Below are 20,818 nucleotides of genomic sequence, written 5' to 3'. Positions count from 1 at the left end.
TATATCAGTCAAGAAGGCTAGGAGAGTATCTCTGCTAGATAGAGCAGATACACAGTTGTTAGCATCTCACTTAAGACAGTGAACTGACATCACTTAATTCCAGTAAGATGGATGTAGAGGAATTATGAACAAAGTCTAAGCACACTGAAAATCGTGGTCTGGAAAGTTATGTGGCTAGTAAGTGGATAAAGGATGCAGAACTCCAACTATGATTTACTAACAAAATTTGGAAGATGCTGAGGAAGCAGTGGATGCTGCATGCACTGTTCAAAAGAGAATTCACAGATGACAAAAAGCAATGGTTAGCAGAGATTCAAACATCTCTGAAAATATCTATGGGCAAAGCATACAACAACTACAACCATCACACCTTAGCAAAAGGTCTGGCAGTGAACCCAAGAAAATTCTAGTCCTATGCAAAATCTCTAAGCGAGTCTAAGGTTTCCATTCAGTCCCTTGTTATCCAGTCTGGAGTGGCAGTTAAACATTGCAAAATGAAAGCTAATGTTTTAAATTTTATGTTCAAGAAATCATTCACACAGGAGATTCATACAAGCATACTGTCATTTGACCCTCTGACAGACTCCCATAGGGACAACATAGTAGTAAGCATCCATGGTGTCGAGAAACAACTGAAAGATTTGAAAGCAAATAATTCACCAGGTGTGGATGGAATCCCAATTAGGTTTTACAAAGAGTGCTCTACGGCATTGGCCACTTACTTATCTTGCATTTATTGTGAATCTCTTGCCTAGCACAAGTCCCAAGATTACTAACTTCGGTTTGCTGCCAAATCCTTGAACATATTCTTAGTTAGAGTATAATAAATTTTCTTGAGACTGAGAAGCTTACGTCCACAAATCAGCATCGTTTTGAAAAGCATTGCTCGTGCGGAACTCGGCTTGCCCTTTTCTCACATGATGTACTGCGAACTATGGCTGAAGAGCAACAGGCAGATTCCGTATGTCTATATTTCCAGAAAACATTTGACACGGTGGCCCATTCCAGGCTATTAACGAAAGTACGAGCATATAGAAATCCAAAGTTACAAGCATATAGAATATGTTCACAGATCTGAGAGTGGCTCTAAGACTTCTTAAGTAACAGAACCCAATATATTGCCCTCGACAGCGAATGTTCATTAGAGACAAGGGAATCATCAGAAGTGCCACAGGGAAGTATGATAGGACTGCTGCCGTTCTCTATATACATAAATGATTTGGCGGACAGGGTGAGCAGCAATCTGTGGCCATTTTCTGATGATGCTATGGCATAAAAAGTGATATGAAATGGAATGAGCATGTGAAAACTGTGGCAAATGGTCGACTTCAGTTTACTTTGAGAATTTTAGGAAAAAGTGGTTCACTTGTCAAGAAGATTGCATATAGGACGCTGGTGCAACCTACTCTTGAGTACCGCTCAAGTGTTTTGCATCCATACCAGGTTGGATTGAGGGAAGACATTGAAGCAATTCACAGGCAGGCTGCTAGATTTGTTAACGGTAGGTCTGAACAACATGTAAGTGTTACAGAGAAGCTTCAGAACTCAAATGGGAATTCCTGGATGGATGGCAACACTCTTTTTGAGGAACAATATTGAGAAAATTTAGAGAATCGACACTTGAAGCTGACTGCTCAATGATTCTACTGTTGCCAACATACATTGTGTGTAAGGACTATGAAGATAAGATTCGAGAAATTAGGGCTCATATGGAGGCATATAGACAGTCTTTTTTCCCTTGCTCTGTTTATGATTGGAGTAGGAAATGAAATGACTAGTAGTGGTACAAGGTACCCTTCGCCTTGCACCATAGGGCAGCTTGCGGAGTATGTAAATAGATGCAAATGTAGATAATTCTGTATATGATGTTTCAATGAACTAGTAACATAACTTGAACATAAACACATTATTCTCATACCTTTCCTTACAAGAATTTTAATCACTGTTCTCCATGGCATGGTCCACCAATGCACCATCCAAACTATCACCCATACTGGTATTCCTGCAGTACATGAAATTGTGTCAGGTAACACTTCCTTAAACATGAAATTTGGTCTCATCTGTCCAAATGATGTGTTTTTCCAAACAAGGATTTTCCTTCAGCATTCCTAGCCATTTTTCTGTAAAGTCCAAGTGCCTATCTGGATGATCATCTTTAAGATCATTTATCAAACAAGGATGACATTGCTTTCATTTCAGAATCTCCATTATTTTCTGAAGTGTTGTGTGTAAAATGTTCAACACACTTCTTACTGAAACACTGTGTCTACAATTACAAATACTACAGTCAGTCAATCATCATATACATAATTACGGGCCACCCTGTACTTCAAAAATTACATTCTTAGGAGAAGCCTCTGAACCCTTCAGCATTAAGTCATGAGTTCAGCAGGGCAATGGACTCTCTGTTTCTCTTCAATTTGGTATTAGATAAGGTCATCTCTAAAAAGTGCCATCACAGAAGTTACAAAGAAAACCATATGTACGAGGACAGTAACTGTGAAGAATCTATGAGTAATTAGAGAAATACTTCAACTGATTGAAAAAAGAAGGAAGCACAAAAATATTCATGGAAATTCAGTAATTCAGAAACATAAGTCATTTAGGAATGAAATAAATAGGAAGTGTAGGAACTAAGGTGAAATGGCTGCATTAAAATTGTGAAGAAATCGAAAAGAAAATGACTGTCGGAATGACTGACTCAGTACACAGAAAAGTCAAAACAACCTTTGGTGAAATTAAAAGCCAGGGCAGTAACATAAAGAGTGGAATGCCAATTCCACTGTTAAATGCAGAGGAGGGAGCAGATAGGCGGAAAGAGTACACTGAGGGTCTCTACGAGGGAGAGGACTTGCCTGGCGATGTGATGGAAGAAGAAAGAGGAATGACAGGGAAGAGATAGGGGATCCAGTATTAGGAGCACAATTTAAAAGGGCTTAGGATGACTTGGAATGGGAAATGACGTCCCGTGGTTCTTGACAGAGCGTAGAGGAACGATGCGGCAGACCTGCACCGCTGTACTAGGAAAGGTCGTAATGGAGGTGGTTTGCCATTGCCTTCCTCTGACTGTAATTGGGATGGATGAATGATGATGATGTTGATGATGATGATGATGATGAGGATGACAACAACACAACAACACCCAGTCATCTTGGGGCATGTGAAAATCCCTGACCCAACCGGAAATCAAACCCGGGACCTTGTGCTTGGGAAGCGAGAACGCTGGCGTGAGACCACGAGCTGCGGACTTAGGATGACTTAAGATTAAATAAAGCAGAAGGGATAGATAATCCAAAATCCCCAGGGAAGTAGCAATGAAAGGACTACTCACGTTGGAGTATAGACTCTAAGATTGGCAATACACCACCAGACTTTCTGAAAATCATCCCACACAATTCCAAAGATAGTGAGAGCTAACAAGTGCAAGAATTATCGCACAATCAGCTTAACAGCACCTGCGTCCAAGTTGCTGACAAGAATAACATACGGCAGAATGGAAAAGAAAATTGCGGGTCTGTCAGATGACAATCAGGTTGGCATTAGGAAAGGTAAAGGCACTGAGAGGCAGTTCTGAAGTTGTGGTTGATAATGAAAGCAAGGCTGAAGAAAAGTCAAGACATGTTCATAGGATTTGTCAATCTGGAAAAAGCATTTGACAAAGTCGAATAGTGCAAGATGTTCAAAATTCTGAGAAAAATTGGGGTAGGCTGTAGGGAAAGAGGAGTTATATACAATATGTGCAAGAACCAAGAGGAAACAATGACTGGATGATCCAAAATGAAGTGCTTGGATTAAAAAGTGTGAAAGACAGGGGAGTAGTCTTTTTCCCCCTACTGTTCAGTCACATTGATAAAGAAATGATGGAAATAAAAGAAAGGTTCAAGAGAGAGATTAAAATTGAAGGTGAAAAGATATCACTGATGATTTTGCTATCCTCAGTCAGAGTGAAGAAATACAGCATTTGTTCAATGGAATGTCTACTGAGTACAGAATATGGACTGAGAGTAAACCAAAGAAAGGTGAGAGTAATGAAAAGCAACAGAAATGAGAACAAAAAGAAACTTAATATCAGAAAAGAGCGTCATGAGATAGATGAAGTTTACGAATTCTGCTACCTAGGCAGCACAATAACCCATGATGAACAGAGCAAGGAGAACATAAAAAGTAGACTAGCACTGGCAAAAAGGGGATTCCTGACAAAGAGAGGTTTGCTGTATCAGACATAGGCCTTAATTTGAGGAACAAATATCTGAGAATGTGCGTTTGGAGCACAGAATTTTATTGTAGTGAAACACATATTGTGGGGAAACCAAAGTGCACTGAAAAGGTACGGAATGAGGTGGTTCTCTGCAGACTCAGTGAGGAAAGGAATATGTGGAAAACACTGACAAGGAGAAGGGATATGATAAGAGGACATCTGTTCAGATTAGGGAATAACTTCCATTGTACTAGAGAAGCTGCAGAGGGTAGAAACTGTAGAGGAACACAGAGATTGGTATACATCCAGCAAATAATAGGGGATGTAGGTTACAACTGCTACTCTGAAATAAAAATGTTGGCACAGGAGAGAAATTCATGGTGGACCACATCAAACCAGTCAGGAGACGGATGACTCCATAAAGGCCATGAGGGAGCGGGATAAAGAACAACAAGAGAAAAACATGAAAGGAATCCATCCAGCACAAGAAGGAAGATTCAAGGTGAAATGTCTCACTTTTCGTGACAATACTGACTGTAATAATATCTGATGACAAAACAGATGCAAACATTTCACAAAATTGCAGATAACCAAATCATATGAGAAAATAGAATACATTTAATGCAAGCACAACAGAAAAAAGTATACACAAATATCACACAGAAACATCAAAAGAATTGATAATTTCAGATATTTGGGAGAACAGATACAACAAATGCATTAGATAACACTACAAGGAAAGAAACATCAAAGAAAATGGAATTAGCATACAAACTCGCTAAAAAACATCATCATAAAATATCAGTACCATTCCAGGCAAAAATTAGACACTAAGCAACAGAATAAATGACAACAGGATAACCAAAAATTTTTCAATTTCATTTCCATATTAAAAAACTTCATAGGATGTCCAAAAGATACAAGAAGGGATTTTAGAAGACTTAAAATCACAGTAGATACCATACAGCACAGGGAAGATTACAGGGCCATCAGCCAGGGCATGAAATTCTGGGACTATAGTCTTAGTTTCTATGCATGTTAGAATTGGCCAACTCAAGTAAAAAGAAAGGGAGGGTCAGCATGAGTGTTTAGAAGTATATTCAGATTAGAGTCTTGGCACTTTTGCTTCAGAGAGTGTTAATTATGTTCTTTATTATTATACAACTGAAGTATGTTTACAGATATGTATGTGCTTCATACATTAATGATTTGCATAAATGTCACATGGTACAGTCAAGTTCTCATACTTGGGACAGAATCCTAACTTGGGACATTTTGTCACCTTTTATGTTGACAGTTGGCACAGCTCTATGGGAGATTCTAGCTGGTTGCCAATTCAGTGTAAATAAAGTTCAATTGTTGTTCCAGTGAACAGAGCTCCAGTTTGTGAATTGTTCTTGCAATTAAGGTGCACTATTTAAGCTAAAATCTTTGCTAAAAACATGAAAATTTTTATATTCATGATAACTGGGTATCTGGAAGTTACCTTGTATGCATGTAACTCTAATAAAGTACATAGCTGGTATCACTTAAGTGTTGTAATGAAAGCCTAGCCATGATTTTTTGTTTAAATCTTCATGTGTTTGACATGTATGTACTTTTACAATAACAGTCACACTTAAGCCAAACTTTGGATGCTGTTTTAAGTCAGGACACAAAACTGATTCAAAATAATTGATAGGTTATTTTTATATTATTGTTTTACTTTTGAGTTTTAGTGAGGGAAAAGATATGTTTGATCATACACGACTTTGAAAGCCTACTATATCTTCAGTGAAAGTGCCATACAGAATGCAGCTGAAGCCTTAAAAATTGAATGAGCTATTGGAAAAAGAAGAAGAAGAAGAAGAATTCAGAGTTTCAAAGTCATTGATTCAGAGGTGGGTAAAAATGTACTGCCGAGTCCTTATAGCTGGGCCACTGTTTTCAACCACAATGAAGAAAAAGTTATATCCAATTTCTCAGCTTTTTAAAAGTGGAGTGGGGATTCTCATTTGCAATCTTTGACATTAGATGTGCTGTGGAGAAGTTTCTTGATAAAAAGGGAGTGGTGGAAACTTGATACAAGAACAATTTCCACAGCTCAAAATAGGCAAAGACACATTTATCAAGGCAAAATAATGAGCTAAAAACTCGAATGTGTAATAACATTACATGAGCCAGGACAGCTGTTACACCTGAGCCTACAGATGAAAATTATAATGAACTGGCCAGTTCCTTAAAAGAGATGTCAGCCCATGCAAATGACAGTTTTAGTGAGTCTACTATGCAAGATAATGGAGGGAAAACAAAACTTATTGTAAACAGAAATACAAGCTTCCACAGAGGATAATGGATGTTGCAAGGAAAAATTTTTCTGTTATGTTTTTGGGTGCAGCTAATGGGGTTTTATTTCCACCTTATGTGGTTCACAAGCTGAATAACCTGTTTAATGCATGGACAAAAGGTAGGCCTATAAGCGCAATATACCACAGGACCGAGTCAGGCTTGACAGAGTGAATTCCTTTTGAACACTGGTTTCAGACTGTTGCTCTGCCCTATCTTAAAGACTAGGAGATGTTCCTACAGCGATTATAGGTGAAAATGTAGCTAGCCATATATCAATCAGCATTGTCGAGCAGTGCTCCAAGAACAATATACACTTCATTCTACCTCCACCCAAGAGCACACATTTATGTCAGCCATTGAATTTGGCTTTTTGCAGACTGCTAAAACAGGAAGCTGTTGTCCGAGTGGAAAATGAAAAACAGAAAATCAGCAAGAAAAGATCAGTTCCCAAATTATTAAAAAAAAAAAAAAAGCACTGGATGCAATTCAGGTTAACATATCTACCAATTGGAAAGATTGTTTAAAAAAGATCGGAGTCGTCCTGCTGGAAAAGGCTGTAGTTCTCAAATATTCACCTACAGTGTCAACGACAAATGACTCAAATAATGCATCATGATCTACAGCAGAGCATGGTCGGAATCCTTTAAGGAATTTCTAGGATCAGCATGGGAAAAAGATCACTGTCACCATAGAATGGGGGGGGATTGAGAATGATGTAGTACAGGTACCCGAAAACCTAGAAGAAACCAAAGGGCAAAAGAAAAAGTCTGTCACAAAGAAGTCAGATAAATGCAACAAGAAAATAATGAACAACTTACGGACATACGATGAGTCTTAAGGAACAGGAAGTGTCTGCAACATATCACTCCATAACAACAATTCTTCAGTTGGTGGAGATAGTTCTCTATTATTTAATGAAGATTTATGCCAGTGATTAGAAACAGAAACTTAGTTTGAGCAAATATTGGTGAATAAAGAATTTTGTAATCGTTAAGGTCACCTACTACAAAGACAAGAAGATAAAACATGAAAAGGTCTTTATAGGCGAGTTATTGGGCAAGAAAAACAGCAGAACAAAATTACATTTACATCTACATCCATGCGACTACTCTGCAATACACAATTACATTCCTGGCAGAGGGATAAATGAACCACCTTCAAGCCATTTCTCTACTGTTCCACTCTTAGAACAGCACAAAGGACAAACCAACACTTAAATCTTTCCATGTGAACTCTCTGATTTCTATTATTTTATTACAATGATCAGTTCTCCATATGTGGGTGGGCACCAAAAAATTTTTTGGAGTCAGAGGAGAAAGTCGGTGACTAAAATTTTGTGAAAAGACCCTGCTGCAATGAAACATGCCACACCGACTCTCATACTGTAACTGTGACTCTCCCCTCCCCTCCCACCCCCACCCCCCACTTTGTGATAATACAAAAGAAGCTGCTCTTCTTTGAACTTTTTCAATGCCCTCTGTCAAGATAATCTGATGCGGATCCTATACCCTGTAGCAGTACTCCAGAATAGGACGGGCAAGCATAGTCGCATCTTCTAAGTGTTCTACCAATAAATCGCAGTCTCTGGTTACCTTTGCCAACACCATTATCTATGTGATCATTCCAATTTAAGTTATTCATAATTGTAATCTCTAAGTATATAGTGGAATTTCACAACATTTAGACTTCTGTGAGCTATTATGTAACCAAAACTTCGTGGATTCATCTTAGTACACACCTGGCTAACTTAACATTTTTCATTATTTACAGTCAACTGCCTCTTTTAGCACCATACGGATCTCTTATCAATAATTTTGCAATTGGTTTTGATCTTCTAATGATTTTACTAGATGATAAACAACGGCATTATCTGGAAACAACTTAAGACAGCTGCTCAGATTGTCTCCTAAATTGTTTATATAGATAAAGAACAGCAGAGGGCCAATAGCACTGCCTCAGGGAATACCAGAAATACTTCTGTTTTACTCAATGACTTTCAGTCAATTACTAGAAACTGTGACCTCTCTGACAGGAAATCATGAATCCAGTTACAAAACTGAGATGATATTCCATAAGCACGTAGTTTCAGTACATGACACTTGCGTGGTACAGTGTCAAAAGCTTTCTGGAAATCTAGGAATACTTCCTTGTCAAACGCCAGAATATCACTTCTGTTTCACTCCATGACTTTCCATCAGTTACTATGAACAGTGACTTTTCTGACAGGAAATCTCATATCCAGTTGCACAGCTGAGATGATGCGACTTAGATATGCAATCTGATTAGAAGTTGCTTGTAAGGAATGGTGTCAAACATATTCTGGAAATCTAAAAATATGAAATCAATTTGAAACACCCTGTCAACAGCACTCTTTGCTTTGTGTAGATAAAGAGCTGGTTGTGTTTCAGAAGAACGATATTTTCTGAATCTGTGTCATCTATTAATAAACTGTTTTCTTCGAGCTGATAGTCTGTGCAGTGGATTACTCCTACTTCATAGCTGCCGACACGGACAAGGGGCTATTAGTAATCACATGGCAAATACAAAGGAGGCTCCATGGCCCCATCCCAGAAAATTTCAAAAATTAGAAGCCTAATTTAGGCTAACACTTTGGTGTTACAACATTGCTATCTGAATTTGCTGCAGTATTTGGAGACCTTTTAGAGTATTTACTTTTTTTATTGTGATCATTTTTCACTTTCCTTCTTAGTGCAATCAACATAAGTAAAGTACTAATACTGGTACTTTGAACATCTACAGAAGCTTCCATCATATTATTTTTTCACTTTCACTCTGGATATTAGTTTTGCATTATGATTTGCTTTAGGCTTGTCTTATAGAAACTGTTAACAGTTGCTGAACGAACACAAAAAAGTCTAATTCCTTGCATTTTTGAGAAAACAACTAAAAAACTCCTTAGCAGTTAACACTATACACATGTAGTGCTTTTGAATTCTAAAATTGTGAATAAAATCACCAAACACAGATAAAGTCACAAAATTACTGAAAACTGATCAGTCAATAATAATTTACTCCCGGCAAAAAAAAAAAAAAAAAAAAGGAGACTGCCATTAAGTATAGATAAATGGGTGAGCTGTGCATCTTATGACATTATATGGTTAGAGAAACTTGCCTCCATGGAAAAATCGCAATAGCTTAAATATGAATATCGGTAATATTGTGATGCAACTTTGTTCAAAAGCAATTTTATTCCGCTTCTTTAAACTAAAAAATAAATAAATGTCAGGTGGCACCAGGACCTGGTGCAAATCTTTCAATTGGATGTCACTTTGGCGATTTGCATATCCTCAACACCAACGGCACCGAGTTTTCCCTGAATGATCCCCCACCCAATTACTAGCCAGGCAATGTTGCTTAGCTTCAGTGATTGGGCAGGAACTCATGTGGGAAGGCCTTTGGCTACCCTTTAAGCTGACAAGTGCAGAAAGAAAAATTTTCATCACCACTCAGCATAACCTACGTAAGTAGCCATCATGGCAAAATCATTCACAGAAAGATTTACTACATATTACTGACGGAAATCATTAAAATCTATACAACATTTTAACAGTACAGTATATGATTAGTGAAATTTAAACAATGCCTTTTCAAATTTTTTAAAACATCAAATTGTAAAACGTCTATTTCCTTAACATTTTTAGCAACTTTCTGTAACTCCATAGTTAAATTGGCAAATCCATAACAGTTACAGATAATGTGTGATCATTAGCAGCCATGCTAGTTCCTTTCTCAAGTACTGGTGTGACCTGTTCAACTTTCCAGCCTTTACGTTCTGATCTTTCATCGAGCACGTGACTGTATATGATTGCTAAGTTTAGAGCTATCCTATCAGCGTACTCTGACAACAATCTAAGTGGTATACAATGTGGACCGGAGAACATTCCTTTACTAAGTGATTTAAGCTGCTTTGCTACACTGAAGACATCTACTTTTAAGTTACTACTCATGTTGGCAGTTGTTCTTTATCAGATTCTTACTTTGTCTTCTTTGGTGAAGTATTTTTGGAAAATTATTTCTAGTAACCCCCGCTTTAATGCCTTTTCACACTGGAGATCATGACACATCAAAAAATTCCACAATGCATTGCAAATGAAGACATGTCAAGGGACCATCACATCACATATTTTATTATTGTGCTTTGTTTTCATGGCAACCTGCTAATGTTCCATAACAAATTGAATATTTTTTCCACTGAGTATTCTTCCACAAGTGGGGTCAGATACCTGAAAGCGAAAAATTATTTGCATTTTACTGTAACAGCAATTAAATATCATTTCAGATAATGGAAATAGCCTGTCTATTTGTTTGCGTGCTATGATTTCATTTTTGTTTAAGAAGTAACTTCATACGGAATATTGTGCATCATGATTAAGGTTATTCATGACTGGGTAAATAGCTGGACAATTTGTTATGCCTCAACATATAAATGTGCAGACTATTATAGACAATAATACCCTGTGTAATTCTAGAGAAAAAATTCTCAAGAGTTAAGATTAGAATTGTTCTGCACCATTACTATACCATTTCTATAATGTATATTTTTCTCTCTTTTACAGTGTTCTCATTTCTCTAGAGTATATATGGCATACACACTTATATTCTGGATCTAGCATTATTGTATTTCTGTTGCTGGATGCTATTCTTGTCACCAAACAGGCACTTTAATCAAAGATGGATGGGAAATTCATATATGCGATTCATGAATTGTAAAAAATATTTTTCTGTGTGTTTCAATGGTTTGTTGCATTTCAGGGGCCAATGAGGGGGAAAAGCCAGCATTTGCCCGTAAAGTGTGAGAAGCCATCCAAATCTCACACTCTAGCTGACCCGAGTTCATAATATGGTGGTATGCATAGGGTGTTAAACAGCAAGGTTATCGGCGACTTGTATTCAATGCAAATGGTCATTAATCTGTTATCTCTCTAGTTTCTCAAGCAGGACTGATTAATAGTGTATTTCCAGATGTCCTACTGAGTTGTTCCCATTCTATACCACAAAATGGAAACAACAACTCTGTAGAACATCTGGTAACATGCCATTACTCATTAATCTGTTTTTTGGATTCAATATGAGTCTGGTTTACTACTTCATTTTGCAACCTAGTGTTCTACAAGTTATATTGATTGAGCAGGTCATTTCTGTTATCTAAATATTTCATTAAGTGAATATTGAAATCTCCACAAATATTCATTCACTCCCCTTTCATAACTCACACAATGTTTCTAGTTTTGTAATGTAAACTTGAAACTTTCCTAGCAGGAATTATGCCATTAGGTAGAATTAGTTTATGGATATTGCTGGGAGCAAAAACTGTCCATTTCAAAAGATATGAATTTTATGATATTTTTAATATTAAGTTAAAACTAATCCATTATCCCAGTTCCTCACACAAAAATAAGATGCTAACACTTTACAAAGGTATTTTATAAATGTGTACCTCTGCCTGAAATATTAGCACAACTCCTCAACGGGCTTGTTCTGACGAGGAACCACATGGGATTTAATTATTCCTCATATTTAGTTGTATGGTGTGGAAAGGTTTGGGCTTTACGGCAGCTTTTTTCCTGGGGCTGGAGATGTTGCTAAACCATGCCCAATCCAGGTACCTTGAAACTGTTCACCTGAATGGAAAAGTGCGCTGGGGCTCAGTTCTGCAGGAACCACACGAGGCCCAATTCCCTTGTATTCCAGCTGAAGTATTAATTCTGTTTGCTACAAGTCCATGTAAGAATTTCCTTCCACACACCCTTCAAAAAAATATTGTCCAAACTGGTATCATGATGAGATCTCACTTCAGTCAACATGAGGCCACTTTCTTTCCAACTCTGGCACATACTGGACATCTTCCTTTGATTAAAAAACCACATTCCCTGGATGTGAACTTTTATATTTTGCATATTCATCACAAAATAACACTCTTGAATGACCCAAGTGGTTCCTTGGATAGCATAGTAAAGGAAGTAAATGTGTTTGATATGTCCTTGATGAAATGTCAACAATGGAAGGAGTAACAGTAATGCTGACCAAATAATTGAGATTTTCAGTAGTCAATAGGCACATGACATAAACTGAAAATTGTGCTAAGGTTTTTGGTAATATCCCTCAGATTTGACTACAGAATATACACACACACAACGTATGGCTACCTTATCCCAAACACCTACATTGTAGCAGCACTTCAGTTTAATTAGAAGGGAGCCACTTTAAGGTTGGAGAGAGAGTGCTCAACATAGGTTGAAATGTAGCCTTAAATGGTTCTATACTGAGCACTATCAATCTCACAACTGATAACATGACTGAATGAGGGGAAAGTGACTAACCATGATGTGGTCAGTTACAACTTGACATGATTGAAGAGTACTCAACCAAAATCTTCCGTAAAGTGAACCACTTGATACGACAGGAGGCTAAGAGTTTTTATAAAATTGTGAATATGGTTCAGAATATTTCTACTTCAACCAAATTTTATGTAGCATTGTGCAAGTGCATTTGGAAACTTTCCAAAGCGCACAGAAGGCTGCAACTCCTGCTTCAGGTCACACTCGGAAAATTCATTGACAAAAACATCGGTCTAAATTACACTTCCAAATCTCTTTTTAATGTGGTCACACACTGTTGAGTGTGGTATGCTAAGTTCAGCTGCTTTTTGTGAATCAATTTCAATGGAGACATCCATTAATTGATCAACTGTGTCACACATTTCCTCTTACATTTTCTTACGTCCACTACCTAGTCTGCCTTTTTACTGCCTGAAACAAAGCATTTTTCTTGCAGTCAAGTATGTTTGGTTTATGAGGTCCTGCCAAAGTGATCTAAAAATGTACTCATTTCATTGAATTCCACAGTTCATTGAATTCAATGAACTAGTTTCTTGCTGAAATCTAGATCTGCCAATAAAATTTTAAAAGAATGACCGATAGCTGAAATCTATTATTTAAAAGTCAATATAACAGTCACTGCGTGCAACAGCCTTCTGAATGGAAGGTAACCTGATTTTTGAGGAATGTTATTTAGAAAATTTAGAGAACCACCATTTGAAGCTGACTGTAGAATGCTCCAACTGCTGCCACTGTACATTTCGCTTAAGGACCGCAAACATAAGAGAAATTAGGGCTCATATGAAGGCATATAAAAATTGTTTTTCCCTTGCTCCATTTGCAATTGGAACAGGAAAGAAAATAACTAGTAGTTCTGCAATGCACCCCTCATCACACATCATTTTTTGTGGAGTATGTATGTAGATCCAAGAAGCAAGAAGAAACTTTGTATTGATTTTAGCACTAAGTTTCTCAGCTTCACTGCACTGTTGATTTCATACCACAGGTCTGATGATGAGGTTTTTCTGAACCTTGCCATGAGATGGTTAAAAAAATGGCAACCAAGACAAGTGTATTACCATTTAGTACTGAAGCTCAAAGCTGGTCGCAGGTCTTTTGTGAAGTCTTTTGTCTAAAGAGGGGGGGGGGGGGGGGGAGGGGGATCACACAGATGTTCAGCTCTGACATTTAAAAGCAGGTAGAGATGGGCTAAAATTGTAATGAGTCCTGCATTGCAGAAGTTTAACATTTGTCATGTATCTCAAAAATCTCCTGGAACTGGCAGACTGCTGCACAATGGAAAGGATTTATGTCACTCATATCACAAAATAGTCCTGGGACTATTGGAAGTAGTGGAGTGAGAGAATGCTGTCAATGTGTATGAAGCACAAAAAGAAATACCTAAATTTGCGAAAATTGACACCAAAATCTGCAAAAAAATATCACTGAACGTGGCCATAAAATAAAACATTTCCTTCCTAATGTTAGAGGAGGAGAATCAGTGTTTAAAGATCCTGATGACAAACGTGGTCATTAGAGATGGAGCTCAAGCTCAGATCAGATAAGGACGGAGAAGGAAAATAGCCATACTCTTTCAAAGTAACCATCCCACATTTGCCATAAGCAATTTAGAGAAACCACGGAAAACCTAAATCAGGATGCCCGAATGCGGGTTTGAACCATCGTCATCCTGAATGCGAACCCAGTGTGCTAACCACTACACTACCTCATTTGGTTTTTCCTAATGCTAGCTATAACCTTTTTCCCTTCTGATTTCTCCTATTAGACTTTCTATCCAATCACTAAACAAATATTTTTGATTTTCAGTAAAAAGCTACTTCTGAATTTTAATGACTATTAACAGTCAACATATTACTTCATTTCTTTATGTGTGTGTCTTTTGTTCAGCATTTATTTTTTCCCATTTACTTTAATTGCGTCTTATATATTTGTACCTACTTGCATGCAGGATCTCATTTGCTTTTTGTACAACCCATTCTCTCTTCTTTGAGATACAGTAGCTTTTTCATTCTATTTGTAGACTGCATACATTTGCCATCTGAAGAACTATTTGGGCTACTAATACACTCTGAGACAAAAAACACACACCATGAAGGAATTATCCAAATGATATTGAACTCTCCTGGTCACTGGGCTGTATGGCCAGTGACAGGTTGGTATCCCACCCCTGTCCAATGTGCCTCCAGACTCACCTTTGGCTTGGAACCTCACTGATTGGAGTATAATTGTCTTCATTGATCAGTTATGCTTTGAACTGATCCACGATGACCAGTGAAGATGTGGCCCAAGACATCCTGAATAGCGGTGGGATACCAACCTGACTGTTGCTCACTGTATGGCTCGACAACTAGGAAGGATTGTCTGGGGTGTCATTTCATTTCATTTCATTTCATAGCAGGACCCCTTTGGTTGTCACTTTTGACACTATTACAGCACAGTGGAGTGTCAATAATATTCTACACCCCGTTTTGTTTCCCTTCACAGCACACCATCCTGGATTTACATTTCAACAAGATAACACCCACCTGCATGAAGTGGGAGTTTCTACTGCTTGTCTTCATGCTTGCCAAACCCTATCTTGGCCAGTAAGATCACTGGATCTCTCCCGAACTGAGAATGTCTGCAGTATTAGGGGCAGAGCCCTCCAACCAGTTCGCGATTTTGATTACCTAATGTGCCAGTTGGACAGAATTTGGCATGATATTCCGCAGGAGGACATCCAACAACTCTATCAATCAATGCCAAGTTGAATAACTGCTTGCATAAGGGCCAGAGGTGGACATCTGCTAAATTTCTCAAACTTTTTCCCTTGAATAAATCATCCAATTTTTCTGAAATTGTAACCATTTGTTTGTTTGTACATGTACATCACATCCGATGTTTTTGAATACTGAATAAATTTTCAACAGCCGAGATTCAGTATTCATAATACTACAGATCACCCGCAAGTTGGCAATGTCAGAAGAGTACATCTACCGATTTCCACCCCATTCAGGTAATTCCTTCATGATGGGTCAGTTTTTTGTCTTAGAGTATCAATTGCTAGCAATACATAGATCATGCATTGATGAAGACAATCTTTGTCTTGTACATACAAAGTACCAGTTGGCAGCAGTAGGTTCTATTAAAGAACAGTGCTAATACAGATATTATGATTAGTGCAGTGAGGTACTATTGAACAAATGTCATTCACTTCGGAATGTTCAAATCTGAGGTCAAGCTACTTGTTCAATGAACAAGTAACTGTACGTACAGATCATGTTATGCTTATGAGATTTGTCATAGTATCCGATTTGTTGATCTTCCATGGTACAAAAAACTTTGTTATCCAAATCAGGTTCACTAAAATTTTGTCATCAAGAGATAGTTTTTCTTTAAAAAAAAAAATAGTGTATCGTCGAAATGATGCCTGTGCAACCTGAAAACAGAATTTTTTAAATAATGTGCCATTATTAGTTAAACATTATTGATATGAATCAACAAGGCTTGTGGACCTTTTACTAATTGTTGCTGAATATGAAGAAAAGTGGTGGCCAAAAAAACAGAAGCACTTAGACATATAATTTATGAAAAAAATAATTATCTGTGACTGATACTTTCCTGAAGAAAACTGCAGGTTGTCAGTTTGTCTGTCTTGATGCATGTTGCTACTATGTTACACATCATGTTTTCCATAACACTAGTAGGGAGCAAACTGCCCTTTAATGGGCCGTGTTCTCTCTTTTCTCCTCCATTGTAGTAAACAATCTTATTTATCAGCATTTTAATCTGTGTGTGAACTAAATACAGCCAACACATTACAGAGCCAAGTTAGTACAACACTGATTTTCCATCGGCCTACATTTTCACGTATCTGTACGAGTCTTCATTATTGTGTCATCAGTTGAAATTGAAAATGGATATCCTTTCCCAGGGAACAGAGTTGGGAAATTTATTTTATTACTATTTTCCTTATACGTGGACACAAAACATATTTGACAGGTAATTTACTTTTGGCATGCACTGCATCCTAATTTCAAGGTTGACAGAAAAAAGTTTGTATCAATAAGAAGTATCAGTTACACTGATATCAGTTGATGAGTTGCATTTAAGTCTACAGGCTTTCGTGGCCATTGTCACTGAAGTTAAAATCTTCTGGGTCATTAAACCACATCCTATTTCCTCTAAAATAATCGACGTTTCAAACCCTCTGCTGGGATCTTCCAGTGTTCACTACTGCTACAACACTGTCAAAGATTAGTGTTGCATTCGTGCTGGAGAAGTGGTAATATGGGGGCCACCAATAGTATCCACAAGAGTTTAGCCAATAACACCTCTTCTTCTGCATCAGAGTGGGAATATTAGCCTATGATGATGGTCCACCAATGGTAGCCATAAGAATTTTAATGAATATTACCACTTCTCCAGCATGAATGCAGGAAAACTCCCCTTTATAAGAGAACATGACACTGGTCTCTGACGGTGTTCTAGCAGTAGTGGACACAGGAAGATCCTGAGAAAGCTCTCAGCAGATGGGTCAAAATGTCAATTATTTTAGAGGAAATATGACACGGCCTAATAACCCAGAAGATATTAACTTCAAAATGAAATCAATTTTATATGTCTACATAACAGTTCACACTATATGATTCTACAGATATGTGGCAGGGAGAAAAATATTCATTCTTCTGTAATAGTAAACATACCTTGTGAAAACAGGTAAGAACCAGAGTTTCCTGTTGTCTCCAAAAACTTCCTGGAAGTTGTTATATGTCCCCAAGCTGAACCCATCTTTGTCAGCACCCGTACGAAAAACCGGAGGTCTAAAGGCCTCTGAAGACAAAAATTAGGAAAAAATGGTAACATTATTTTTCTTCTTCTTCTGTGAAGCCTCAAAAGATGGAAAATTCTAATCAAAATATTAAATAGTTTCTGTTAACTCTCATTCAGCCCATTCTTTCCGTTTTTTCACCACTAATACCATTGACATCAATCTTAAAATTTATTGCTCCTAATAAAATTCTGATACGTTGTTATAGTGTCAATCTTTCACCTGAGGAAAATAACTCAAGCCCTTACATGAACTTCAGTAAGAGGAAGTTCTGTTTCAAGCCAACATGAACCTCTCATATAAACATTATAATCAAAGAATAAATTGCGCGAGGTGGCAATGTATTATCAGAAATAATGGCTTAAAACCAAAATGAGCTGAAAACTATGTTTTTAAGGAAACCTTTACACCATTTCATAGTCACAGGACACCTGCACAAGCTGTACATTACAAACTTAACAATTGAAAACAACCCTTTTAAATCATCTATCAGTATCATAGCTGCCAAGTTGGCTGTGGTTGCATCGCAACACAGAGCACAATTCTTATCATAACATATCCTTTCCAATTTTTACTCATACTGTAAAACTGATATAGTTGAGAGAAACTATATTTTACACATTACCCATTTCAATTGGATAACTTTTGTTCAGTGGTGTGATGTGCATTGTTATCATCAGTAGTAGTAGTAGTAGTAGTAGTAGTAGTAGTAGTCACAGGACGCAAAACAGCTGAGGTCATAAGCATCTGTGTCATAACTTGTGAATGGTCAGTTACTGGAAAAGCTGAAGTTTATAATACTCAGGGCCTAATCGACTGTAGCTGAGAGATAACTAAAAACAATCACTTCCCCTTTTAGGAGGATGCTCAAACAATTTAAAATCAAATTTCCTTCACCATATTACTATGATGAATAAAGTGACTAACCATGATGTGGTCAGTTACAACTTGACATGATTGAAGAGTACTCAACCAAAATCTTCCGTAAAGTGAACCACTTGATACGACAGGAGGCTAAGAGTTTTTATAAAATTGTGAATATGGTTCAGAATATTTCTACTTCAACCAAATTTTATGTAGCATTGTGCAAGTGCATTTGAAAACTTTCCAAAGCGCACAGAAGGCTGCAACTCCTGCTTCAGGTCACACTCGGAAAATTCATTGACAAAAACATCGGTCTAAATTACACTTCCAAATCTCTTTTTAATGTGGTCACACACTGTTGAGTGTGGTATGCTAAGTTCAGCTGCTTTTTGTGAATCAATTTCAATGGAGACATCCATTAATTGATCAACTGTGTCACACATTTCCTCTTACATTTTCTTACGTCCACTACCTAGTCTGCCTTTTTACTGCCTGAAACAAAGCATTTTTCTTGCAGTCAAGTATGTTTGGTTTATGAGGTCCTGCCAAAGTGATCTAAAAATGTACTCATTTCATTGAAATCCACAGTTCATTGAATTCAATGAACTAGTTTCTTGCTGAAATCTAGATCTGCCAATAAAATTTTAAAAGAATGACCGATAGCTGAAATCTATTATTTAAAAGTCAATATAACAGTCACTCAATCTTTGGTTCAAGCTGTATCTGCTAAAATATCTGACAATTCAGATGGAAAACACACATTAAAATGTAAATGGTTATAAAATCGGCAATGAGTCAGAAAATGGCACACCGTCCATGGTTAGTTGCAGTAAGCACAGTGGTGCGGGATCTCCACCTACCAAATGACAGTGACAAACAACAGTGCCCAACACATAGCCGAGCTAAAAGTATCTCCTCATGAGGAGAAGGGCAAGGGGAAGGTGTCCAAGCTGATGGGAGGTGTTTAATTTCCCAGAATTTGTCTCCATATAGAGAAGAATATTGTTCATGACAGAGGGACATTATGTTCCTACATGCAGCAACACAGAGATCATCTGAAGGGACAGAATAGCTAAAAGGTCTAGGCAGTCTGCCAGCAGCCTTGGTAGCAGTATCAATAGCTTCATTCCCTGACATTCTGAGGCGGCCTGAGAATCACATGAACATCACGTTGGCTCCACCAGCAGCGAGTGAGTGAGTGAGTGAGTGAGTGAGTGAAGGCATTTGTGGATTCATTGTACTAAGGAGTGGTATATGTATAGTACACAGAGGCTCTGAATGGTACTAACAAGGGAACCTCCCCATTGCACCCCTGTCAGATTTAGTTGTAAATTGGCACAATGGATAGGCCTTGAAAAACGGAGCACAGATCAATCGAGAAAACAGGAAGAAGTTGTGTGGAACTATGAAAAAAATAAGCAAAATATACAAACTGACTAGTCCATGCACAAGATAGGCAACATCAAGGAGAGTCTGAGCTCAAGAGCGCGGTGGTCCCATGGTTAGCGTGAGTAGCTGGGGAACGAGAGGTCCCTTGGTACAAGTCTTCCCTCGAGTGAAAAGTTTACTTTCCTTATTTTCGCAAAGTTGTGATTTGTCCGTTCATTCATTGACGTCTCTGTTCACTGTAATAAGTTTAGTGTCTGTGTTTTGTGACCGCACTGCAAAACCGTGCGATTAGTAGACGAAAGGACGTGCCTCTCCAATGGGAACTGAAAAATTTGATCGCAAGGTCATAGGTCAACCGATTCCTCCACAGGAAAACACGTCTGATGTATTCTATACGACACTGGTGATGGCATGTGCGTCACATGACAGGAATATGTTGTCGACCCACCTAACTTGTACACTTGCCGAATGGGTAAAAAGATTCTTCTACCTTGACCGATTCAGGGTTTTCCTGTGGATGTGATAATCAGTCCCAAAAAAGTGATGAAAACATAACAGACGGACAGATAATAACTGTCTGAAAATAAAAAGTTAAACTTTTCACCCCATGGAGGACTTGAACCAAGGACCTCTCGTTTCGCAGCTGCTCACGCTAACCACGGGACCACGGCGCTCCCAAGCTCAGACTCTCCTTGATGTTGCCTATCTTGCACATGGACTAGTCAGTTTGTATATTTTGCTTATTTTTTCATAGTTCCACACAACTTCTGCCTGTTTTCTCGATAGATCTGTGTTCAGTTTTTCAAGGCCTATCCACTGTGCCAACTTATAACTAAATCTGAGGGGGGGTGCGATGGGGAGGTTCCCTCG

The 20,818-nt window shown here is 37.9% G+C and overlaps 1 protein-coding gene across 2 annotated transcripts in view; it reads right to left on the bottom strand.

Moving 5' to 3' along the window:
• The window catches only part of LOC124556684 (palmitoyltransferase ZDHHC20-B), a 254,800-nt gene that overhangs the window by 52,736 nt on the left and 181,246 nt on the right, over positions 1-20,818 (bottom strand). For both annotated transcript variants that reach the window (XM_047130651.1, XM_047130652.1), the window contains exon 7: positions 17,571-17,697. In XM_047130651.1, coding sequence (XP_046986607.1) covers positions 17,571-17,697 — 127 coding nt within the window. The remainder of the gene's footprint in view (positions 1-17,570; positions 17,698-20,818) is intronic.

Source organism: Schistocerca americana, chromosome X, assembly GCF_021461395.2.
Source record: "Schistocerca americana isolate TAMUIC-IGC-003095 chromosome X, iqSchAmer2.1, whole genome shotgun sequence".
In the NCBI taxonomy this organism is placed as follows: domain Eukaryota; kingdom Metazoa; phylum Arthropoda; class Insecta; order Orthoptera; family Acrididae; genus Schistocerca; species Schistocerca americana.
This window is presented reverse-complemented; position numbering and strand designations above follow the sequence as displayed.